Source organism: Rhinopithecus roxellana, chromosome 2 (genome assembly GCF_007565055.1).
Source record: "Rhinopithecus roxellana isolate Shanxi Qingling chromosome 2, ASM756505v1, whole genome shotgun sequence".
In the NCBI taxonomy this organism is placed as follows: Eukaryota; Metazoa; Chordata; class Mammalia; order Primates; family Cercopithecidae; genus Rhinopithecus; species Rhinopithecus roxellana.
Window position 1 is genome coordinate 129,291,034 of NC_044550.1, and position 26,992 is coordinate 129,318,025.

General features: G+C 38.7%; 1 protein-coding gene across 1 annotated transcript in view; it reads right to left on the minus strand.

The window, feature by feature from the left end:
* Positions 1–10,115: 10,115 nt before the first annotated feature.
* Positions 10,116–26,992, minus strand: part of LOC104680073 (gamma-aminobutyric acid receptor subunit beta-1) — an 89,177-nt gene continuing 72,300 nt past the window's right edge. Inside the window, exon 6 of the mRNA XM_030914272.1 lies at positions 10,116–10,882. Within this exon, the coding sequence (XP_030770132.1) occupies positions 10,538–10,882 (345 nt within the window). The 3' untranslated portion in view covers positions 10,116–10,537. The remainder of the gene's footprint in view (positions 10,883–26,992) is intronic.

Genomic DNA, 26,992 nt, shown 5'->3' on the forward strand with positions numbered 1-26,992 from the left:
GGTCTCACTCTGTCACCCAGGCTGGAGTGCAGTGGTATGATCTCAGCTCACTGCAGCCTCGACCCCCCGGGCTCAAGTGATCCACCCACCTCAGCCTTCCAAGTAGCTGGGACAACAGGCACATGCCACCATGCCTGGCTAATTTTTGTATTTTAAGTAGAGATGGGTTTTCACCATGTTGTCCTGGGTGGTCTTGAGCAATCAGCCCACCTCAGACTCCCAAAATGCTGGGATTACAGGTGTGAACCACCGTGCTTGACTCACGTGGTAGTTTTTATCAAGAAAGATAGTTATTGACTTTCCTTGAGATAAGGAGTTGAGCAACACAAGTCAATAAATATTTGTGTATATAATGAACATTCCCTTCTTGGAAGAGTACTGGATGTTCTGAATATGAAAGAAACTTGGATATATAATTCTGTTTTCCATGACACTAAAGTTAGAATAATCAAAGGACTTCCCTAAAATTGTCTCAGGGACATTGCTGTAAAATTTCAAGCTTTATCCAGTGAGTATTTTAAAAAGATGTAAGAAACAGATCAACAATGAGTTAATTAGCTTAAAAAAAGAAAAAGCAGATACACTGCAATTCAGTTTATTTGGGGAGTATCAGGTAGAAAAATATGTTATCTAGTAAACTGGGATGGTTGATTGCCACTCTGAGGTAAGGCTTGCAAATTATGTATTTCTTGTATGCAAATTAGTAAATTATTTAACAGGACAATTGGAAAGTTAATAATTTAAAAAGGGGGCAGAGGCAGAAAATGTATTTCCTTGTACATCTATTATATTTTATGCATTCTTGAGAAGCAGTGGTGAATGTCAAGAACTGTCCATTCCTCTTATATAGTTCTAAATCTTCTATTTATATCTTGGCAGAAATAGGATTTGTTGTGCAATACCTTCTGGGAGTATTAGGATTCACATAGGAATGTTCCAACAGTAATACAGTGTTGCTCCAGCTTCAAGAATAAATACCCTGTAGAACCTAGATTTAAAAGGCCATTATTAAGGCAAACAATGATAAACAGTGGGGGGAAAACCATAAAAGAAAACTTTCCTTTTTCCATAAAGGAAAAGCAGCAGTGATTAGGAGGGAATATTCAATTCTTCTAGAACTGGTAGAATCTATATTGGTGGTATTATCAGGATTTAGTCTGTTTAGAAAATCCCAGTAGAAAAAAATCTTAATGACTATTTTGCAAGACACAAACTTGGGTTCAACTGTACCTTTGACTGCATTTTTTATTCTTTGAGAGGTTGTAGATATAGACTCTATGGGACTAAAATAACTTAAGAGAGGATGTCATCTGTCTCACAAGGTATTATCTATAATCCTGAAATATTGCCTGTTATGAAAAAGTGTTTCTCTTTTGCTGCATTTCTCATTGTAAATAGACCCTGCCATGGACAGAACAATAGATGCTTTCGACAATACAAAATAATTAGAAAATGTGGTGTTTGCTCTTAAGGACCTCACAAAGGGAGACAAAATATCTCTTCGCAAAACTAGAAAGTGCAAATAAACTGTCTATTATTGTTGAATAAAGTGACCACAAGAATTGAGGGAGTGTTAACAGGAGAGTGAAGAGAATGAGTCAGGGTGCTCATGGACAGCATTTTGGATGATGTTGTCCTGATTCATAAACCACGACTGATAAGGGGCTAGGAAGAAGAATATCTAATCAGCGGAAATAAAATGTAAAACTTCAAGCACAGCAGTGAGAACATTTTGGGATGATGTGTGGTTGGATGTTGGAGTGGAAGGATAAGGAAGACCTGAGGATTAGCTTGCTTGCAGCTAATTAAGGAACTCATGGAGAAATAAGGTGAGTATGAGTAGTGGAGAAGACTGGGCCAGACTTAAATGCTTTATAGGGAGCCAAGACATGTTTTCTGTAGTGTGTTAATGTTAAATGTATTAACAATTTCCACACCCTTCAGGTTGCTGAGACCCCATAATTGTGGTGGCCATATAATTTATTATTCACATGGACAATTTTGAGAGTGAAAGGGAGTTTTATTAATAATTACACACTGAGACTGTCTGAGGCAAATTGGGTCATATGATCTAACAATAATGTTAACCAAAAAGGACTGGAGCACATTTCAGGCTATTTCATTGCTGTGCAAACTTTCCTTCTATACGTTTTCTCAAGAGAATAAGGAAAGGCTTTTATGTATGGAGAAGCAGGTGGGTGGAACAGATGGAAAAAGCTGAAAACAAAACTGGACGCAGAGTGTCTACTGAGCTTGATATTTATCTGTTGGGAGTGGGAATAGTTCTCTTGCCCCCTACCTCCACTTATTTTTGAACTGCCCAAAATCTGGATCATCAAGGTAAAATGGATAAAATCTAGACAGCTTAGTAGAGTGGAAAAAGCTTGAATGGTCAGGAAATACTCAGGAAAATCATGAAAGTTTAGAATTGGAAGGTATCTTTCAACAACAACAAAAAAAGAACATCTGTTTGCAGAAATTGTATTGAGGACCATGTTCAGAGACTGGAATTCTTCATGCATGCTTGAAGAACATGAATAACTAGAGTGCTAAGCACAAATTAATAAACTTTCAGTTTCGTCATGGCTGTGCCTAACACCAGTGGATTTAACTAGGTAACCAGTTAACTAGGTGAGCCGGGGTGGAAGGAGTTGAATAACGGAGTTTTTAAAGACCTTGAATCTTTCCAACTATTATAGGTGGAAAGCTGCTTCTTGCCTGAGAGCTCAAAAACATCTGCTACTCTACTTTCAGGAAACAAGACAGTGTGGGGTCCAAGACTGAGGAGGGCACTGCAGCAACATTTGGGCTTAGATGCTGCCTAGAGATTGGCTTTTCCACCCATGATGGGGTGTTTCATGGCTGTTCCTTGATTGAATTACAGAGAATGGTTTAAGGACATCTTTATCTTCCAGGGATCTAAAAATAAAGGATTTGTATTATCTGAGACTTTTAAAGGGAAATATTGTAGTTATAGAAAATTACAAAAATAGTAACATATTTCCACTTGGCTTGCAAATGTAACTGTATGTGCTATATATTTTTAAAGGAGTATGAATAGGTATTGAATTCAATTCACTTGATATCAGATGGCTTACTCTCAAAGACGTGCTATCAAGAATTATTACTACATTAGTTGGGTTATGTTAGCAGAGGCCATGGTGCTCCTGTATCTTTCTGCTAACCTCCCATACAAATGAACTTCTCTAAAATTACCTTTGAAATTTGGTTTTGGAAGAGAACTTGGAGGTCATCTGGTGGCAGGTTCAAAGTCATGCACCTGGGCAGTGGCAGAGACAGCACAAAGCCCAGGTCCCCAATTGTATTAATAATTCCAAGGTGTCTTCCATCCACTGTGAATTGCCTCTCTCCATCATGATGCTCATTTATTATTAACTTTTCAAGGTTAGGCTGCATATTGTTTGGTACATGTTTAGATCTCTCTTCCAAATCTATATGAATGCTGTGTAGAGGAAACAGGTGTTCTACATATTTTTATGGGAGAAATTTAGACAGTTTACAGGTTGTCTGCAAGGCTGAGGGGAAGTGGGTAGGGTGTTATATACAAGTAGAAATTTGTAATGGGAGTAATATACAAAAAAGATGAAATGGATCAAGTTCCTAGAGGATAGTCTGTAACTAGTGGTGTGCTATTTGAATGATAAGCCCTTCTAGGAGGAATAATAATAAATTGTAAAATGGGCCTAATTAAGACTGAAAAAGCAAATGAATAAACAAGTTTGATAAAGGATTGATACACTTTAAGTTCACTATATTACAATTATAATGTAAGGAGATGGCCTTATCTTCAATCTCTGGGGTAGATAATGTAAATTTCTGTAAGATTGAGCTAAAGATTTTTATTTCCAATTTATTTTTAAATAGGCTGAGAGAGAGAAGGTTTATGTAAACACATGTACTCTTTACATAAGTGACAGAAAAGCAGAAAAGAAAAATAACTCAAGGCAGTTCAGAGGAGGCTATTATGATTACACAACCTGCCTCCAAAGGACTTTTAAAAGCAATAGGAATAAGAATTTGGAAAAAATTATTAAAATTCATTGTTTTAGTGAATTCAATTGAGTCCAAAGAAGTCAAAACTTTCAGCTCTTCATGGGTAAGATAGCTTATGAGATTTGGAAGTAAGAAAGAGGAAAAATAATGGAATCAATTTCATTGGGTTGACATGAGGCAGGATGGTATACAGTGTGGGAAGGGAAGAAGAAAGGAGAGGTAATCTATTTCACACAAGTAAAACTTGCAAAATGTACACATATCATATTTTAATAATTTGTCCCTATAAACAATTATATTAGAAAATATCCTCCCTTCCCTGTTTCTCTGAGAAACAAACCTAGGAAGAAGAAGCAAGAGCCACTTAGCAATACTGATTGCCCTTGCTCATCCTTTGGCATCCAAATGAGGTTGTATTAAGCTAATGAATCTATGACCCTGTAAACCTAAGGCAAATGAATAATACAATTTGGCCTTTCTTTCACTTTTTTTATTTTTATTGGTTTGTTTTTCGATTGTCTGCAGAAACAGAAATGCAGGTAGTGTTGTTCAGAAGAATGATTTTCCTTCTCAAATGGTTCAGAAATACACCTACTTTTCCCACTTGAATTCTGACTGGACTGAATGCTTTCTGATGAGTGCTGGTTGTTTCAAGATATCCAAAGTATCCAGGTCCAATAGGGAATGGTTATGAGTCCCTTGATGTAACAAGGACTTTTTAATTAGAAAAAAACAAAACAAAACCAACCAACCAAACAAAATACCCAAATAACTGTTCAACCCTTTCAATTTGAATAAGAAATTTTTGCTACAGGAGAAGTAATAACAAGCACAAAACTCTTTACCCTTATCCTTCCAGGAGCTTATTATTCTCTGGTTTGCAATTCCTTTATTAAAAAGGATTTCCTTTCAAATGCTTTTAGTGAAATTGCAGTCTCCAACAGTTATGTTTTCTGTCTATTTAGTTGATTTCAGTTATCTTAAAAAAAGAAAGCATGGTTACAGTAAAAGCACAGTGTGTTCTGGAACTAGTAATTGACTGACCTGATCAGTTCAAACAAAGCATTTTTCTTTCTCAATTGATGGTGGACCCTAGGTGGCAAATTTTAGAACCAATATATCTCAAAGTGATGGTTTACTGAACTCTCCTGGCATTTAGAATGTTGGCACAAAAAGTCCTACCTTGCAAAGTTCTTACCTCCAAGAAAGATGATGTCCATTCTAAAACATGACTCAGAAACAAGCTGGTTTAGATATTCTAAATTTCTATATACACCATTGCTGTCCCTGGGACTGCCAGTTTGCATGGAAACACATCTTGTGGCATAATACCCACCATTCTGAAGACTTTTTCAGGAATACCAATACTTGGGAGAAATGTATTTGAGAACATTTAATTACCAGAGTCTTTTAAGCTTAATTAGCACATATCACACATATCCTAAATACATATATATATATATATATATATATATATATACACACACATATATATAGTTTTTTCTTTATCTCTCTCTTCTTTTTTTTTTTTTTTTTTTTTTAAGAGACAGTCTCATTCTGTTGCCCAGGCTAGAGTGCAGTGGCATGATCATAGCTCACTTGATCTCCTGGGCTTAAACAATCCTCCCACCTCAGCCTCCCAAGTAGCTAGGATTACAGGTGCATGCCAACATGCCCAGCTAATTTTTTTTTTTTTTTTTTTTTTTTTTTAAATAGAGACAGGCCTTGATATGTTGTCCAGGCTGGTCTCAAACTCCTGGCCTCAAGTGATTCTCCCACCTTGGCCTTCCAAAGTGCTGGAATTACAGGCATGAATCACCATGTCTGTTCAAAAAGACTAGTTTCAAATCCCAGTGTATAACAATATTTCTCTTTGCCTTTAAAAAATAATGACATGGTTACCTCTAGATCTTTCAGGAATGACTCAGTCTGTTGGTGTTATCAATCATTTACTGTCTCTTCCTTTGTTCTTTCCCATCATTTGGACATTTGACTATTTACCCTGATCAAACCCATCCATTCACTTCTATTCTTAATAGAAGTTCTGGGAAACTGGAAGGGAACAAGTTAGAAGCTAAAGCTATTGGTGCAAATAAAGCTTTGGATTACCTGTGGATTTTGAGTATCTCTTCCATTCCTGACCCCCTCAACGGCATGAATAATTCAGTATCTGAACATATGAATAGCCACGAATGACTGATAAAGACTAATCTCTTTATGATGCAGTTCAAGGAGCAGCTTGCTACAGTTTCCGTTTCTGCTGGTGCGCTGTTCCCAAGCCCCACGGGCTTGCAACCTTCTCATCAACTGCTGTCCCTTTCAGTGGGGTAGGGGGATGAGGCAGTGATCACAGACACCTGGCTATGGCTTGCAGCAGAGTTACACAACTGCACACACAAAATGGCAGAGAAAGAGCAAGAGCTAAAAAGATTCTGGTTTGGGCCCAAATCACTACTCATTTCACTTCATGAAGAAAAGCAAATACCTTATAAGCTTACATTATTTACAATGCTCAGATTTTTTTAACATTCACCCAAAGCTGAGGACCACCACGCAACAGGGAACAGTTCAATGAACTATGTACAGAATTTACAAGGAAGTTTACATAATAGTCTACATTCCATTAGCAAATTTACCTTTATGTTCACTGCTTGCTTTCAGGGAACAGATTTATTTGTTTGTTTTTCTGTCCCCCTCATCCCAATAATGCTAATTGAACCACCATGAACAAATGCTTGTACATTCCTTTTTTCTCCCTCCCTCGGATATATGATTTACTTTGTTTAGGAAAGACAATGGTGACACATCACCCTTTGGTAAGATACTATTCAAAATTGTCCACATAAGAAATCTTGGAGATTATTTCCTTCTAGAAGTATTATAAATATATCTTTTTTTGTTTAACTTGGCAAATTGTAATTGAATTCTTTCTTAATATTTATAAAATAGTCATTGATTTTAGAAAGATGGAATTTAGTCAACATTTCTATGTATTGTACATAATGCCTTTTAAGGAACGCCTATCCTTGCACCCTTAAACCAAAGTTTATTCTCTGCACCACATTTTTTTCTCTTTGCATTTTCAAGACCTTTTGTTGATTGTAATGCACAATAAAGATGGCATGTATGAAAACACATATCATTCAGTTGGCAGAATTACCACCAATCTGCTGTTTCTGTTTGGCAATGTACAAAACAGAGGCAATAATCCTGGATAATTCAAGTCAAAAATATGTCTTGACCTGGATCTTTGCTTCACAAAGCTGGTAAGTGTAATGCACATGTCACCCCTAATATTTTAAGCCAAGGAACATGATTGGAAGGAATGAGTATGCAGTCATCACTGTCCAGTGAAAGATGGAATTTCCACGGGGCTTTCACAAGTGAAGTTTCTGACACAGTTTATGTCACAGTTTCTGAACTATAAATGTGGGGTTACTTGGACATGACTTGGACATCAGAGAGTGGGTCTGTGTAACTTTCAGCCTCTTCCTCAGCTTAAGTAATGCAGGGGATTATGGCTATTTTCATGGCAAAAAGAAAACAACCCCAATAATGATTGAATAATCATCCCTCTGTCATGTAATAATCTGAATCTTTCAAGAATGGGGCCAGTTTTGAGGGCACTTTAGAATGTCCAACAACATTTATGTTTTATGTACATGATTTTGGGCAAGACAAGAGAGACAGCCAGAGAAGGAAGTTTTTTTTTTTTTTTTTTTCTATTCACTGTTCAGCCTGAAAGGGGAGGATTTGGCTAGGAGTGGAGCCAAGGAGGGAAGAATTTGGCCTAGAGGTGTCCAGAAAGAAGTGGGGACAGAGGTCTTTAACCGTAAATATTAGCAACTTCTCCATTCTTCTGGCTGCCATTGCGTCCAAAATCAGCTATTTAACAGGATTTGCATAATGCTGACTGTGGCCCCTCTACTGACCAGGAGGGCATATGCTGACGCCATTTTGTGCCTGATGGGTAGATTCAGGCTTAGTAAGTTTTCATTTTACAAAGGTTACGATATGAATTCAAAATGTTCTCTTTTTTTCTCAAAGATGCTTTACATCTAAAACTACAGCATCAAAATCGTTAGATTTTTAAAGGCAAGATAAAAATATAATAATAAAAATACAAATATTCTCAATCTTTCCCAAGAAGAATAATCTAAATAGATAAATAAAAATAAATTGTTTGTTAAGGAACATAGATTACAGATACTTCCTTTCTTATTTAGCATTTCATTCTTAAATGCTTTTAAAAGAGCTTTGACACCCAGAATGATTCATTTTTATTAGGCATCAGCTAACAATTTTCCTTCCTGTGTTTAAAATAAATGGCTGCACAGTGGTTCCTTTGTCGTCATTACGGAATATTAACCTTACAATCACTGACATGGCCACACTGCCACTCTATTTGGCCATTTTATGATGGCAAAGCATCTCACCCTGCCAAGGGACTGAAGAGTTTCAAAATGGATGACTTCATGCCCTAAGGCTGGGGATTTCCTTGACCAGGAAAGTGTGATAATACAACTAAAAATCTAAATAAAAATATGGTCCCTATAACCCCACTATTTTCTCATGAAACCATTGAGATCATTTTTTTCTAGTTAAAGCAGAGTTTTTGTACATATATTATCTTCAGCCTTAACTATCATTTATTTTGAAGTTCCCTTTTCCTCTTGCTTTCTAAAAGAATATCTTGTACCTTTCTCCCCTTCAGCTCATCAGTAAAAATTCAGCATCATCTGTCTAGTGAAGTCTGTAACTTCCAGAAGCTGATGCTATTGTAAACATGGACCCTCATCACAGTCTTAGGGAAAAAGTTAGATCATTAAGCCAGGCCATTGTCCCTATTGCTGCCTCAACCCTTATTTCACATTCATGGGTCAGGTCCCAAACCTCCTGCATCACCGTTTGGTTAGCTTACAGTTTCATTCAGTCTTGCAAATGAACATACATAATTCTTAGATATTAAGGTTGAAAAATAAAATGGCAAGGTTTCAATGACATAACATGGGAAGAATCTCAACTGTAGCTGGTTGGACATGTTTAGAATTATGTTGGGCTACTGAAGGATCCCCTTTCTATGAGAACCATGACCAAGAGTAGTCCACAAGCAGAGATAAGGCAGAGGAGCAATGACAGTGATTAATGAGTGTAGGGTCTATTCTTTAGGGACTCGTGCACATGTTGGAAGCTCCACTGCTTTTGTCATTGCTCTTGTTTTTATCTGTAGTTCTGCTATTTTCAAGATTTTCTTTAAAATGGAAATCTGGTCCTGAAGGGGAATGACACCAGCATGGGTGTTTGTGTATTTTCCAAAGCATTCATTCCAGTCTGGAATGCAGAGCTCAGAGAGCAGAGCCATAAAGTGGCAGCTGAGGCCTGTGTGACTAGCCTGTCACCATTAAATACTGCTCTCTAGAAGGCAAAGAAATATATACTATTTGATTTAAGATTTGGCAGTTCAGATAACTGCCCAGGCACCCTTTTCACAGCACATAAATCTTGCCTTCCTAATGGCAGGGGCAATATTTTTCTCAAGCAAAAATTGCTCACCATCCCCTTCCTCCCACACTCTCTGGAGCAGGAACTATGGAAATGGGGTGGCATGGCTTCCTGGCATAGTATCAGGGGGTTCCAGGCTGATGAGATGAATTCAGGGCTGCATGTTTGAAATGGCCAGTTAGAAAAATGGTCATTGCCTCCCATTGCCTCCTTATTCTCAAGAAAAAAAGAAAAATGTTCTCAATGGCTACCAGGTCATCTAGGTTGGATTCTAATGTTAATTTAAAATTTGCCGGAAAGTCTGAGAAAGAAGCATGTTTCAGAATATCCAGCTTAATGGGGCGGTGAAGATGGCAGGTTGGGATTGCGTAACTTTGACCAGCACTTGCCCTTCCTTTCCTCTTCTTCTACGGAGCTGTGGAGCCCTTTTACAACGGACATAGGAGAACTTAAGGATAGAGGGGACTCTTCTTTCCCTTTCTAGGCTCATTTCTCTTTTGCCTTCTTCCTGGAAATTTGTAACTTGTCAATGGCTTTGTTTTTTTCTTCTGAGATCCTGGAAATTGTTTTTTTTGTTGTTGTTGTTGTTGTTGTTGTTATTTTTTTTGGCAGCATAAGATTGTTACAGTTTACCAGGAAGTAGTGCAGGCGGACAGCAAGGTCTTCTTTTCATTTTCCCTAAAAAATAAATCAGTAAAATTCAGGGCAACTAGAAAAGACTGCTAAAGATCTACCTATTTAACTTCTCTCTTTGTGTTTGTTTGTTTGTAAACATGGCAATTAATAGAGCTCTTACAGAGCTGATAACCTGGACCAAGGTAGACTGGAAAAAAATATATTTTTTTGTTTTGTCTTTTTGAAGTAAACATGGTGCAGTAATAAAACTGATATGCAAGACCTAAAACCAATTGGATGGCTGAATCTCTTACCTCAAGAAACAGCAGTATCGCTGTTGGGGACCTGTAAGGTTAAAAAACAATAGAAGAGGAAAGTAGTCTAAATGGAACCATTAGAACAGACCTCAGTGTACATAGTAAAGCCAATAAACGACATTAAAAAGAGAAAAGGTGATGGGGAAAAACATTCGGGACCATTTGTCTATGGAATTCACGTCAGTCAAGTCGGGGATCTTGACTTTGAGCTGAGAGGCGCGCCTGCGGATGCGCCCCTTGCTGGGCACCCCGTGCCGGTCCAGGGTGCGCCCGTAGGCCTCACGGCTGCTCAGAGGCTTGCGGTACTGGATGCTGGCGCTGTCATAGGAGTACATGGTGGCCTTGGGGTCGCTCACGCTCGTGAGCACTTCCGAGCCACTCGTCTCATTCCGGATTTCCAGGGTGCTGAGGAGAATGTTACCGTGGGCGTCGACCTGATGGCAAAAAGAACAGGCTCGGACACAAGTTGTAGGACCTTTGCCTGTTTTCATTAACCTGTTACTAATGATACCCCATAAGGCTTGTTAAACATTGTCTCCCTAAACATCTGGCTTGATGTGCCTCCATGTGGAGATCATCTCTCTCTCTCTCTCTCTCTCTCTAATCTATCTATCTAAACCATCTCTCTCTCTCTCTCTCTCTAATCTATCTATCTAAACCATCTCTCTCTCTCTCTCTCTCTCTCCATCCATCCATCCATCCATCCATCCATCCATCCATGCATCCATCCATCCATCCATCCATCTGGCCATGCATCTATCTACCTTATCTACCTGTCTGTCTATCTATCTATCTATCTATCTATCTATCTATCTATCTATCTATCTATCTATCATCATCCATCCACCTTGCTAGCTTTCCAGCTATCATCTGTCTCCACTCACAGAACACTAGTGTGTGTGTGTGTGTGTGTGTGTGTGTGCCTGCGCGTGCGCGTGTGTGTATTTCTTCTTGTTATAAAAGTGGTACATGGAAACAAAGCTAGAAACACAAAACGAAAAGTAAAAATTTATAATCCCACCTTCAGAGTCAATCATTAACATCTCGCTTGGCTTCCAGAATTTTCTCTATTCATATATACTTACAAACACAGGTTCATTCATATATTTTGCCTTGCAACCTGCTTTTCTCAGTTAATAATACAGCCTGGGCATCTTTCCTTGTTAATAAATATTCCTCTGTGACACGATTCATTAATAGCTTACATGAATAAACCACAATTGAATTAATCTTTTGTTAGATGTTAAGGTTTGTTTTACTTTTGTAGTATTACAGACAAGTCTGGAAGGAATATTTTATAGTTAAATCTTTGTGCATATCCATAATTATTTCCTCAGGTGAAATTGACAGATATAATTAATGGGTCAAAGGAATATGCCTGGTTGTCCTTTGACTTTTGTTCCTCTACTGTTGTTCACAGATGCTTCCTGCAGTTCCAGTGATACCTATCGCAGGTTTCCTGGTTCTTCTCTATGTTATGCCCACACATACTCTTTTGGAACTACAGAAAATGTGAGCATAGTTTGGCTCAGGATGTGGTCTTGTTTAACTTCAAGCTGATATACTTTGCAAACTGATTTACCTGGTAGGGACGTGACTCATACGTGAAAATGAGCTTGAAGTACTTCCAAGGCCAGTAGAGGGAGCTGTGCTAACACGTGTATTAGCATAGTGCCTGACTTATAGTAAGGGTTCTATAAATGCTTTTGAATGAGATTAATCTTAGTAAACACCTAACACACTAGGTATAGGTAAGGAGGCAAAAGAGCCTAGCAAAGAAGAGATAGAGAAAAACATGGGTGGCAAATACAAACAAGAGAGAAAGAAAACAAAAGGAGAGAGGATAGATAGCACATGATAGTACAACCGTAGTATCGTTTAAAGAACTAAGATTTATTGAGTTTCCACCATGAGCCTAGCATATATATTACTTGTTTAATACAGCAACCCTATTTTAAAAGGCCATCCATCCCCATTTTATAGATAAGGCAACTGAGATTTAGAACAGTTAACAATCTGGCTCGTTTACTCAGCTAGTAAGTGCCAGCCCTGATATTAGAACCTATGTGTATCTGATTCAAAGCTCAAGCACTTTCTACTGGGAGGACCAGGTCACAGTCCTTGGCCTTTGTTACACGCCATAGGAAATTCAGTGATGCATTTGTTAGCTTTAAGATTTGAGTTGGCTGGAGAGAGAAATGACGACACTGGTTTCCGTCATCTCTCTCTCCTTTTTTTGTCTATCATTATTTCCCTCTGTGAAGCATTTTGCTTCAGTCTAATTGGGCTACACACATGCCCTGACCATATACCTCTATTGGTGGCTTTATTCAGGGAGTTACTATTATTATTATTATTTTGTTGTTAATAACTACTATTTATTGAATTCTACTGTGTAATTTATCTCAGTAATTCCAGTATTTCAGTAATTGAATCTTACTGAGTAATTTACCTTAGTTATAACAACACTATGACATATATGTTATCCTAATTCAGCAGACAGGGAAACCAAGGCTCAAAGAAGGTAAGTAAATTAAACAATAAGATTAAACAACAGGACCAAATTTGGGATTAAAACACAGAATATTCTTTGTCTCAAATATTATTTTCTCTCTCTTTGTATGTTAATCAAATCCACCTGTTTTGGCCAAGGCTCAATTTAAATCCTGCTTTCTTTGTGTACCTTCGTACTTTGCCTGCCCACAGTCACCTCCAAAACTTTCTCCCAACATTTATTGAGTGCTTACTGCGTGAGAGATAAAGTGTTAGGTGTCAAGGATATATGCTGAGCACAATGAGCATCCTTACCATCAAAAACCCTTAGCACTGACTTTTACAACAGAATTTACAAACTAAGCCACCTACAGGGACCAACAAGCGTGACTGAGTAGGGCCAGGTGAGAGTAAGTAATTGAGTGAAGTTAGGGAATGGTGATGCCTATGGGGCCTCGGAGAGCAGATGTCTAAGGAGGAGACTGCAACTCAGCTCCGGTTGACAACTACACTGAATGGACTAGACCCTAATGTTGCCAGATCACCTCCTTTACCAGAAAACCTGAACATATTGATTTTTATTTTGTCTTCCGTTAAAGTTGGCTCAATAGTGTAAAAATGATTTTCAGGTCAGATGAAACATATCTGTGTCCAGATCTGACTTTTGCATGGCCAGTTAGGTACCTCTTTTTTTTTCCCCCATTCACATATCCTTTAGCATATATTACTTTGTGTTGATGTTGATTTTAGGTTTCAGTCCTATTTTCCCAACCAGAGCTATTGGGGTGCTCAGGGGATAGATAATGAGGGCCTGGACTAGGACAATGTAGCAGAAAGAAAAGGAAAACTACACTAAAGAGGAGCTTTTGAAAAATGTTTAAAATAGAAATGAAATTGATTTGGCAACTGATTAGATTTGTAGCACAAGGAAGGGAAGGTGATCTGGCAACTATCAGCCTGTTAGGCTGAAAGGATTACATTGTAATCAGCGAAATGGGGTGTCTGGTGTGTGTTGCATGTATAGGGTGGAAAAAAAGAGTTTGTTGTTTAGGTTGAATTTGTGATATATATTAGGCATCTTTGTGGTGTTGTCCAGCAAGTAATGTATATGTGGTGATGACTGGGATAATGTTGGGGCTGAGATTATTTTAGGAGTGGGAGGCACCTATGCAGTCAGTAAAAGAGACACAGAGAAACTATAGAGGTAGAGAACAAATAACAGAATGCTATGAAGAGAAACTCAAGGAGGGAGAAGGGTATCCAGAAGGAGAGAATGGTCAATAGTGATTCAGAGAGAACAGGGGGAATGAAGGCTCACAGATTTATCAATAAGGCCATTTGTGATCTTAGAATAAGAGCTGAAGCAGAACCTGTATTTCAACGGATTAAAGACTGAATTGGTAGCAAGGAGGAGAAGGGAGTTTGTATGGACTCTCCTTTTCAAAAGTTTGCAGGTCAAAGGAAGAAAAGAAATAAAAGCATTAGCTCAAACATATCAGGATAGGGTGTCAAGTGAAGCTGGAAGAGACACAGTAGACAGGAAAAGGAGAAGGATTGAGAATGGCAAATTCTATGGGAGTGAGTGAGGAAGTCAAAGATATGGAAGGATAACAGGCTACATTCAGAAATGGGAATTTTACACATGGAGATATTGGAGGTAGAATATTTCTGAGCAATGGGAACATGTGCTAATGTTTGCTTGAGACTTGAGGCCAGGTGATGGTGAAGGTCGTTGGGAATAATGAGCCAGATGCAGTCTCTGTCCTCTACTGTATGTCTATAATTGAAAAAGTCATGTACATGAAAGTTGACATCACTGAGGATGGTAGGGTTGAAGTGATGGGGGCCAAAACGCTTGAATTCCTTAAAAGAGGGAGAAGTATGTTAGAAGATAAGGACTGGAACACATGATTTTGTTAGGCTACTTTGGAATAGCTAATATCATCACAAAATATGAATTTTGTCCATAAAAGATCATTACCTTCTTAGAGATATATGAGTGAAGCATAATATTGAGAGTGACAAGTTTTCAATCAAATTCTAAATAGCATAATATATATCATAATTAGGGATTAATCAAAGTGAGAAATCACTGGGGGGTCACAGAAGCCTTCTTGTAACAGTGGGGCTTGCATTGAGTTTTAAAAGATGGGTAGAGGACAGAACAAAAATTGAGAGTTGAAAGCTATGTTATTATTCTAGTTTTATTATCTACTCAGAAATGGCCTTGGATAAGTCTGCGTCTCAGTTCCGTTATCCATAAATGGAAGGTTTTCATTAGGTAATCTCAAGGGTTGGCTTCCAATCTTTGACAGTTTTTGATTATGAAGAACATTCCAGGTGGAGGACATAGCATTCTGAAAAAATGCTTGTAAAATGGAATCATGTGATCTGCATTCTATGCATCATTAAGTTACATTATTATGAATCTCTCTAAGCAAACAAAATTGCTAGAATTTATCGGCTAGTGAAGCATACAGATGCTCCTAATTAAACAGAAGTCAGGGCTAACAAGGTACATTTTATTAAGCTATGTAGGTTAACCTTGGTGCAGATTCAAATGTGCCTAAAGATTGCATGAGGTTTACCAGTATGTGCAAATCCCTCAATATTCTCTGTCACTGAGCTAGAATCATAGCATTAAGTGGTTTGACACTTAAGATAATGAATCTAGTTTTGCAACTATCCATGAAAGCTGATTTCATTACTATAGAGTTATATCAACATTACCATGTTATTTTTCAGGAAAATTTTTAAAGTAGCTATATAACAATTCTTGCCCACTTCCATTTTCTTTCTTACCCAGTGTAGGACTTGTCCTAAAGGCTGATGTTAACAGACGTGTGTGTGTGTGTGTGTGTGTGTGTGTGTGTGTGTGTACATGCTCATGCATTTCTTCTACAGTGTTACTTTACCCTCACCCTCCAGCTTTCTGCTGTCGGGTAAGGTATACATGTAGTAGCCATACCACTGCTGATATCCACAAGTTTCTTGTCGGTTCTGCTGTAATCCATTCCCCTTGGAGAAGAGTGGCTTTCCCTTTGCCTCAACCATATCAGGGCATCTAAGGTATTCTTATATCTGAAGCTGACACAGCTTTCCAAAAATAATATCCATGGAAAAAGGGCTATTATTTCTTCATATCGTCAGAGGGAGCAAGAAGTCATGTTGTACATTGCCCCAACATCTGCAGTGATTAAATGCTGCCTAATTAATAAAGAAATATCAAAATATCGATATCTGAGTTGAGCACAATCCAGATTGAAGATTTTTAAACCTTGAGTCAGAAGGAAGTGAGGCAAATTAAAATTGTTAACGTACTGAATTTCTAAGGCAGGTAGAGACCAGCAGATTTTTTTCAAAAGTTGCTGATGTTGAAAGAACTATCCCATGGGATAATTATTCCCCACTTCTCACAGTGCCCTCAAGTATGGGAATTCCCACTCTAAGCCCCAGGAGAGAATCTAAGGGAGGAACATGTACAACTTCTTTTCTCCTTCTCCCCTCTCACTGCTCCCCACTGATCTATGTGGCAGGTATATTTAGAAGAAGGAAGCAGGCATTCTAGGCTCTGTGCCTTCTGGAGTTTTCTGTCTCTGATCTACTTACTGAGAGGGTACATGTTGAATACTGCTGTGCTTGTGGGTAAAGTCTGCAGTTGTTCATCAGTTCCAGTGACTGGGGAGGTAAGTCTGTTTCTGATTAGAAGGAATGACTACAGTATATTAATCATACATTCCTCAAACCAACATAATGGATTCTCTTTTTAAAGTTTAGAGTGTCATTGAACCTAAATTTAGAGAAAATGAATGTAATTATTAATAAGGCTTCAGGAGGGCCAATCAAGAAACCCTTCCTCTTCCACTTCAGATAGATGACCAGTAAAGGGGAGCAGAGAATGCAGTTTAGTTCTGCAGCCCCAAGGGCTTGGCAAGATTTCACTCTCACTCTACTCCTTATTAGACAGGCATATTTCCTGGCTGCAAAAAGCAATTTTAGGTGGATCATGGATAATCATTTAAAATGTTAACAGTAGTTCATGCATTCACTCATTCATTTATTCAGTCAATGTTTACTGAGTGCCTACTATGCCTTAGGCACTGTTCCAGACACTGATGAAGACATCAGCCCTGCCATAAGCAATAGAACATCATGTCCCTCATTTTATAAATTCAGAGATCTCAACAAATAAAGCCTCTTGATGTTATAGTCTCCTGTACAAACACTGGAACCCTGACCCGCTATTGATTCTAAATATTTTACTGGAGAAATACTATGACCTCTTTCAAATGCAGGTTGTCAGTGCCCTTTCCAAGAGCCTCTTTGAAGTTTGCTCTCTTGCAACCACGATGTCCACCTTCTTCTTGCCTGCCGAGCCTTTCTCTCATCTCCTTCCTGAAGGTAATGACACCCAGCCTTAAGGCCTGCTGATCCCAGACAAGTCTTACAGGTGCTCTCATATAAAGAAAGGCCTGGAATTTTACTTCATAAAGACCTGAGATGGCAGGGACAATCCAGCTTCTGGCTGGCGAACACTTTCCTTCCTTCCTCCAGTGCACTGCTTATAAACCACGTTATCTGGTTTTTAAATTCTAACTCTGATGACACAACAATCCTGGGAAGATGGTGGTGAGCAAAACAGACAAGGTTCTTGAAATACTGGTGTTCACGTTGTTATGGAGGAAAATGGTCAATACCATCTCTCCTCCTAAAATTAGTTTTTTAAATATCAGGTAACATTATGAAGAAAGCAAAACAGCTGCATGTATCTTGTAATGTATTTAGGAAAATATGACCAGTTGGTGATTTTGTGCATATTTTTCTTAACATTATATTCATACTCACATTTCATTATGACAAGGGAAAAATCTAAAGTAATTCACATTTCCTTATTTTTTCCTGGACCTTACTACAGAAGAACCTAAAGGATAGTGCTGCATGGATGTTTAGAGGCATCTAAGTCTCAAAATGGCCAGAGCAGAACTCTTGATCTTCTCTCTTCCCATCCAACTTGTTCCTTCCACTGAGTGTCCCATTAGAATGTTACTCCAAGGGGGCAGGGATTTTGTATTATTAACAAACGTTTCCCCAAAGCCAAGAAAAGTACTTGGCATATAGAAGCATTCAATAAATATCTTTGAAATGAATGAATGGGGATAAATACATTGGGTATAGTGGTTAATTTTGTGTGTCAACTTGGCTAGGCTGTGGTTTCCAGTTAGGTCAAACACTAGTTTAGATGTTGCTGAGAAGGTATTCTGTAGATGTGATTGGCATTTACAGTTACTGTAAGTAAAGGAGATTACACTCAATAATGTGGGTGGGCCTCATGTTATTGATTGAAAGCATTGAGAGCAAAAACTGAGGTTTCCAGGAAAAGAAGAAATTCTGTCTCTACACTGTACTATAGAAACGTTGGCCAAGTTTCCAACATGCCCTGCAGATTTCAGGCTAAAGATTGCAACATCAGCTCTCATCTGAGTTTCCACACTGCAACCTGCCTGACAGATTTTGGACTTGCCAGCTTCCACAATTGCAAGAAATGATTCCTTAAAATAAATCTCTTATTATATGTATGTTGGTTCTGTTCCTATTGGTTCCGTTTCTCTGAAGAGCCCTGACTGATACAAAAGGCATGCCAAAAATCATAGGGTGATTCTCAAATGACTGAAGTCCAGAGAACACTGATGTGATGGCTGTACTATTTCTTTCCTTAACAGAAATCTGAAGCAAATGTGCAGATTTAGTTTCTGACTTGGGTTCAGCCTTTCTTCCGCCCCTTCTATCTCACTCACTCTGTCCTCTCTGCTTCAACATCCTCAGTGAGTGCCTTAGGCTGTGAAAAATGTTGCCACTCACAGAATTGAACTGCTGTGGATATTTTCAATATATAAATATAGCTGAACTCATTTTAGTGTAATTGGAATAAAATATAATCTTGTTTTCGGTCACAGTTTTAAAGCCCTGTCGAGGCTCTGGGCTCAATCTACTTTGTACTTGCTAGCCAATTCAATTAGATTCGTATTTACTGAGTGATTCTGAAGCACAGAGCAGGAAACCAAGTGAAGTGGGGCTAGCTACAGACTAAGCTAATTCACTGTCCTCAAGAAGCCTACACTCTACTTAATGAAGCCAACCAGTGTGAACGGCTGCCTTCCCTTGTAGAGAACACACAGTTGCAACAACCCAGCTTTCATCTTCCCATCCCTCTAATAGAATGTACTGTATTGGCTGTTGCTGTTAGTCACTTGCTCTCACCAGGGCTGCCAAACCCTGATCTCTTAGCCTGGAATTCCTGAAACCTTTTATACGGGGAGGAGATGGGAGGTTCTGATGATGCTTTGCATGTCTCTTTGCATGTCCTGAAAGCTTGTGGCAGAAGTGGAAACTTTATTATCATTTTGAGAAGGAATAGAAGATTAAGTGCAAATTTACATAAGTCTAAGACAATTAAATTATATTATCCAGGAAATAGAAAAGGAAAAATAAAAAATAAAATGAAACAACTGGCAATTTTCCGGAACATTACTCAGGTAGATGAATTTATCCTGGATTCCTTTCTTTTCCTTATTTCTCCCATTCTATGTTTTAGTAGGTCCAAATTGCTCTACTTTTAAATACATCCAGATTCTGTTCACTTTTTTCTTTCTTTTTTTTAGTATTTATGAGCACATAGCAGGTGTATTCCATGTCTTCTTCTTTCCACCATCACCTCTTGCATCTTAAGTGATCTTCCTCTTTCCAGAAATGTTGCCCTGTGTCCTTTCTCTGCATAGAAGCTCGAGTGATCATTTAACAATGTAAACAGGGCGACAGAGCAAGACTCCATCTCAAAGAAAAAAGAAAAATGCAAAACAGGCCGGGTGCAGCAGCTCACGCAGGTAATCCCAGCACTCTGGGAGGCCGAGGTGGACTGATCACCTGAGGTCAGGAGTTCTAAACCAGCCTGGCCAACATGGCGAAACCCCGTCTCTACTAAAAATACAAAAATTAGCCAGGTGTGGCGGCAGGTGCCTGTAGTCCCAACTACTCAGGGAGGCTGAGGCATGAGAATTGTTTGAACCCAGGAGGCAGAGGTTGCAGTGAGTCGAGATTGCACCACTGCACTCCAACCTAGGCGATAGAGGGAGACCCTGTCTTAATAAAAAAAAAGAAAAAGAAAAAGTAAAATCAATGATGTCTATTTATATCGTCTGTTTACTCTGTGTATATCTTCTAGTTACTTTCCAAGACATAGAATGAATTCCAAATTTCTTACCCTAGTCCAAAAAGCACCATGTGGTTTGGTTCCTGTGGGTACCTCAGCCCTCATTTCCTACCAGGATGCTTTTCAGCACCTCACCAGCCACACCAGCCTTATTTTGGCTGTCTCTTGATGCTGCTAAGTCCACAGGGCATTCTCATCTGCTATGCTTCTCTTGTGCAATGCTGTTTCTTGCCCACATTGTCACCTGGCTAGCTTCTCATCATTTTCTTTATCATATTTATCATCATCTGCCATTATATTGTGTGTTTATTCACGTATTTATCAATTACCTCAACTGGAATATAAGCTCCAGGAGGGCAGGTGCTTTTTTTGTTATTCATCACTACTCAGTATGTCCTCCTTGCTTTTCCAGAACTGAGCCTAAGATACATTTTGCTGAGTAAATGTCTGCAGCATGGGGAAATCTGAAGTTTACACTTTGAGCCATCTCTCTGAGCTCTGAGTTTCAACGGCCAAGGTCACCTGCAGAGGTGGCTAGAATCTCTAGGATCTCCAGGGTTGTGGTTCTCAGACATTGAGGTGTATCTGAATGAATTGGGAAGCTTGCTAAAAACACCAGTTTGAGTTAATCTCATTTTAGATTGATCCTCCTAGTCTGTATTCCACCCAAACATCCCAAGGGTCCTAGTAGGTAGTGGTGGATGCCTATTAGTTTGACCTATCTGATGCCATTCTACCTTCCTGTGATGATAATGCCCTGATATTCTTTTGGTTCATGTGGTTGAAGTATGCCTGATTGCATCTTCTAGGTTCTAGGGACACGCGTGTGATCCAGACCTGGGCATTTAGCATTTTCATCTTCCTGGTGAGAAGAATTGACCTCTGCATGAAAATATGACAAGTCTGTGCAAAAAGACTCAATCCTGGGCCTTTTTTTATTAGAACTATTGGGTATAAGAAATAATTTTGTGCTAGGGTCAAAGAGATTTGACACTATAAACTTGGAACTTTGGGACCACCATGAGGGAAGGGTCAAAACAAAGTCAATATAAAAGAAAGCAGAATTAAGAGATGAAGAGAGATACTTCTGACAAATTGTTTGGGCACCTGGAACAGCACATGTGAAACTAGGACTATGCTGCAACCTTTCTAGTTGTGTGGACCAATAAATCCCTTTCCCTCCTCTTTTATTCTTAAACTAGTTAAATAAAATAGACTTCTTTCTTGTTCACCAAAAGAGTTCTAGATATCTGGGTAGAGAAAAAAATAGAAAATAAAAGACAGAGATTCCTAAAAAGGAAAATTAGACTTCTGAAGACTGGAGATAGGATAGGATTAAATCAAGGCTAGAGAACAAAAAGTGAACGAAGCCAGATTTGGGCAGGGGGTTGAGGAATAAAGAAGTTCATGAACTATCAACACAGGCTGTCAGTAGAAATTCTGGATGTTAGGTTTAGATGGTGAAAGTTTCCTCAAAGGCAGGATGAGTTTTCTAGTTGGTCTGAAGGCCTAGGCTCAAAGGCTGACAGATATGGAGCTGTTTCAAGCTGGACCTAAAGACAGAGCTGTATACCTTTACAATGCCCACCTGCACCTGCACATTGCATTCTGGAATTAACCACAATACAGAGTTGATTCACATTTAGAAAGTTGTCTGTAAGTGTTTGGGTGACTCACGATGGAGAACAGGAATGGGAGAGAAGAGGCCAGATCACAATACTAATATCTGATTCTAAGGGGAAAAGAATATATTTCTCGACTATTGGGGATGCAACCACATATTTGGTATTGTGAAAGGAAAGTAAATCTTGGGGCCCCCAAATCACTAAGCTAAAGGCAAAAGTCAAACTGGGAACTGCTTAGGTACACATGCCTCCCATTCTATTCAAAGTTACCCCTCTGCTCACTGAGGTAAATGCATATCTGATTGCTTTCTTTGGAGAGGCTAATCAGAAACTCAAAAGAATGCAACCATTTGTCTCTTATCTACCTATGACCTGGAAGCCCCCTCCCTGCCTCGAATTGTCCCTCCTTTCCAGATCAAACAAATGTTCATCTTACATATGTTGATTGATGCCTCATGTCTCCCTAAAATGTATAAAGCTGTGCTCTGAACACCTTGGGCATATGTCGATGGGACTTAATGAGGCTGTGTCAAAGGCACACGTCCTCAACCTTGGCAAAATAAACTTTCTAGATTAACTAAGACATATCTCAGATACTCAGGGTTCACAGTATGAATCTTTGGCAGATATCCTCTGGTGTCCTCCGTGACACAGAATGACTGAATCGGTATCTGCTCACAGACCACCCAAGCTACAAATTCAGCCATTTCATTATTTGCAAATGGACAGGCATTGTGGCCAGTATATACAACTGAAAAAGTTCCAGATGAGTATAAAAGTGGCCCAGAGGTAGCTTACTTAAAGCCTAGTCATACTGTGAAATCTGTCTTTCAAAACTCTAAGTGCCATCTCTAGTTTCAAATGATGCCTGAGGGGCTTATGAATCTACAGTCTTTATCACCTTAGAAGTTGAAACTCTCCTAATGTCTGGATCTAGCATCTGCACTGATATAAAAAGATGCTTCAGAGCAGCTGGAGGAAATATAAATCAAGACAAAGCAAGCACTCCTGAAGCTTCAGTACAAATACCCCTTGACCTAGCTGCCCAGCCAGAGCTATCAAAAGTAATGTGTAATAACTGAACAAGGCCACTCTATGCTCCAGTGAACCAAGGCAAATACTGAGGAAATCCCTCAAATGAAAATTGTCTGGGACCAGGGCACAGATGTCATTTAAATTTAACTGTTTACAAGCATCTGAAAGTAGAGGATCATCCAACCATTATATTTAAAAAAATTAATAGTCTTTTTATATTTTTGAGTTTAACTGGCGGGTAGCAATTTAAAATACCACGCAGTTTGCATTATGAATGTACTGCTGAAATGACACATTGAATAGATGAAGCAAATACTTGCTTTGTTACTGACATATTATCCATCTGGGTTTTTGGTTTTCGAAGAGGATAAGAAAGTTAGGAACTACAAAACCTAAGCAGGTGCAGGGATGATTATAACTTGCATGAGATGGTAATGCTGTATTATTATCCCACCTAAATATGAAGAAGTTTATAAAATTGATACAGGAGATAGAAAGAAATTATTTAGACAGATAGTAAGGGCAACAGAGTCCTTGGCAGAATTTCTGTTTTAGCAAAAAGCAGCCCCCAAAATCATTTCTTTTCTAACAAACAGCAGCCTGAAAAATCAAGCTGTAGACATAGGTAAGGAAGTTGGAAGCTTTCACGGTGAATGCTGGCAGCTGTGCCAGTGGAAAAGGGCTACCTGGAAGCCAGGTATGTTCAACATGAAGGCTCCATCTTCTCTTTCCTTTGTCATCCCATGTACAGTACAGAAAAGCAGGCAACATGGCTCCATCCAAGTAGAGAACCCATTTGCATAATAAAAAATTAGAGCGGGGTGGCCAGCTCTTTCGCACACTATGCAAATGGCCCATCTAGCCTTAACCAGTTTTTTGAGCCTTATGCAAATGGCAGACCTGGTCTGACTAATCTTTCATGCCCTATGTAAATCAGACACTGCCTCCTCTTATTCAACTATAAAACCTATTGCATTTCACCACAGACCAGAAGACCCGCTTGGGACCCCTCTCTCTGCAGGAGAGAGTGTTTCTCTTTCTTTCGCCTACTAAACCTCTGCTCTTAACCTCACTCCTTGTGTGACTGCGTCCTTGATTTCCTTGGCATGAGACAATGAACCCTGGGCAGTCCCAGATGAACATTGCCATTTCAAAATCTTAGCCATAATGCTCCTTTGAAGATTACATGTGATGCTATATGGCACTGTGATTCAAAAAGAATACCAGAGGTTGATATAAAGCATACTTAATTTTGTTTTTTGAAAATAAAAATGATAGGAACAGTAAGACAGTCTGGAGCAGAAGCTGAAGTGGAGTATCGTCTCTTTTTCTTACTTATTATGAATACGTAAGAATTTTATAAAACATAATGTAACACTGAATGCTTTGTGTGGTTTCTAAAAACATCTTAAATGGAGAACAACTCTCCAGTATTTATTAATTAATTCATTCATTCATTTAACAAGTACTTATTTGGTATCTACCTTTTAGCTACTAAGGAAAGAACAATAAATGTAATAGACAAGGGCTCTGAGGTGTATAATTGGGAAGCTGTAGCTTAATAAGAGAAACAGATTTTAAAAGATAATTATACAAATAAACATATACTCACTCATGGAAGTCCTATTGTGGAAAAGCACAGGATCCCATGAGAACAATTAACAGAGATACCAAATAATAAATCAAGAGTAAGGGTATCTATTAAGGCAACCCCAAAGTAGTAGCATTTATGGTAAGAACTGCTACAACTGAGAAATTGAGAAAAGCCCAATATGACCTTCAATTTTGCTAATCCTTTTTTCTGTTGTATACAATGTGATGTTAATTCATCTAATAAAAATTTCAATTCTGTGATTTCCATTGTCCCACTTTTATACTTTCAGTTATCTTCTGAAACTCCCCATTTCTTCATATACCATATCAATTTTTCCTATGGACTTTATTTTAAACTTTTTATTTGGAAATTATTATAGATTCCCAGAAAGTTGTGAAGATAGCACAGAGGGGCCCCATGTACCCCCCCACCCAGATTCTCCAACCGATTACATCTTACATAACTATGATATAATATGAAAACCAGAAAAGTGACATTCACATAAAGTGTGTACAGTTCTGTGTAACTTTATTGGATATATAGATTCATGTAACAAGCATTCCAATTAAGTTACAGAACTATTCCATCACTGCAATGATCTCCCTCACACTACTTCTTTATAATCAGTCACAGCCATCCACATCCTTCCCCACTATCACTAACTCCTGGCACCCACGAATCTGTTCTTCATCTCTATAATTTTGTTATTTCAGGAGTGTTATATAAATGGAATAATACAGTATTATAACCTTTTAATACTGGCCCTTTTTCACTCAATCTAATGCCCTTGAGAGACATCCAAGTTTTTGTGTGTATCAATAGCTCATTTCTTTTTTATTGGACTAGTACTCCATAGTATGAATATACCACAGTTTGTTTAACCATTCATCTGTTGTAGGATATTTTGGCTGTTTCCAGTTTTGGGCTATTTCTTATGAACTTTTAAATACATTAATTATAGTTATCTACACTAATTATCTTTTAGGCTGACATTTGAGACTTTTACTGCTCTGTTTCTATTGACAAATGTTTTTCTCTTAATGATGATCACATTTTCCTGTTTCTTCTCATGTCTAGTAATTTTTTACTATATATTAGATATTTTGAATGATATAGAGCACCATAGAGACTCTAGATTATGCTATCTCCCCCAAAGAATGTTGAGTTCAGTTTGGCAGGCAGTTATATGACTAACATATCACCCAGAATATGTGGAGAATTGGTTTTATGTGTCATTAGGGTGAGCCTACTTTAGGTTTTCCCTTAACCCAAGGGGAATCCCTTATTCTTGTGACTTATCCTTTATTCTTAAGGTGTGAGCCTGTTGAGATTTTTATGGAAAACCTAATGTGCTTACCACCCCCACACTCCCCAACAGGCTGGACTCAAACTCCAAGCTCTAACTTTTATATGGTAGACAGTAACTAAAATCTCGATTCATTTTTCTTTCCCCCAGCTTCTAGCTATTTTTTCTTTCTGCACTCCTTGGTATTTAACCTGTACATTTGTAGTTCAGGGATCAAGCTGGGGATGTTTACACTAGGTGTCAAGTTTCTGCTATGGCTCACTTCTGAAATTTCCAGGAACTCGGGAAGAATCAAAGTCCATGATCTGACTCCTCAGGCCAATAAAATGTCAGTTTCTGCAGAAGTTTTGCTGTCCCACATTCGTCAGCCTGGGACATGGCTTCAGGGGAAAAGCTGTATAAACATGGATTTCACACAGTGTGGTTCCTTTCTTTTGAAGGTTGATTCTCTTTTATCTTTTGCTTGTTTTGTTACTCTCCCATGTCTTAAAGCAGATTTCTAAACATGTGCTCACAGTTTATTATTTGTATCAACAGGAGGATGAGTCTGATAAAAAGTATTCTGCCCTGTTTCAATATGATTTGTTTTTGAATTTTGTCATAATTATGTCTATTTTTCTGTGGAAACACTCCAGCCCCTTTCCAGCTCCCCATTCATCTCACTAAGAGCCACCTCCATCCAGCAATAAGATCCTCCACATTTACCATCCTTCAACTTGTCCGTGTGACCTGATCCTTCCTGGACTCCAGACAAGAACCTGGGACCAAAGAGGCACTGAGCTGGTTAACACTTAAGCTATCTGCAGATGGCAGAGCTAAAGGAGCACTGTAACACATCTACTGGGGCTTGGGGAATCGCAGGCACCCACCTCTAGATGCTACCATGGGGCCAGAACCCAAAAGCACTGGCCCTGGCTCCCACACCTGTCCATCTTCATGCTCCCCCTCCCATAGGGTTTGAGTTTGTGGCAGCCCAACAGATGAGCAGATCAGGGAACTCTCCTGTTTCAATTTAATTACTCTCCCTAGAGAACATTGCTTTTTAGCAACTGAAGGGCCCTGCTTTCTTCATTATACTTGCCTAAATTCTACTTATCTTTGAGTATCCATCCAGTTCATGCCTTCTGAATTTTCCCAACACTGAAACTATTCCACCTCCTTTGGGTAGGGTTTTCCCCCGTGACTTATCAATTAACACACATTCCAAGCTGTGCAGAGGATGAACTAGTATGTTTGGAAGGCAACTGAGATGAGGATGGGAATAGAAAAGAGGTGGCCTCCCAA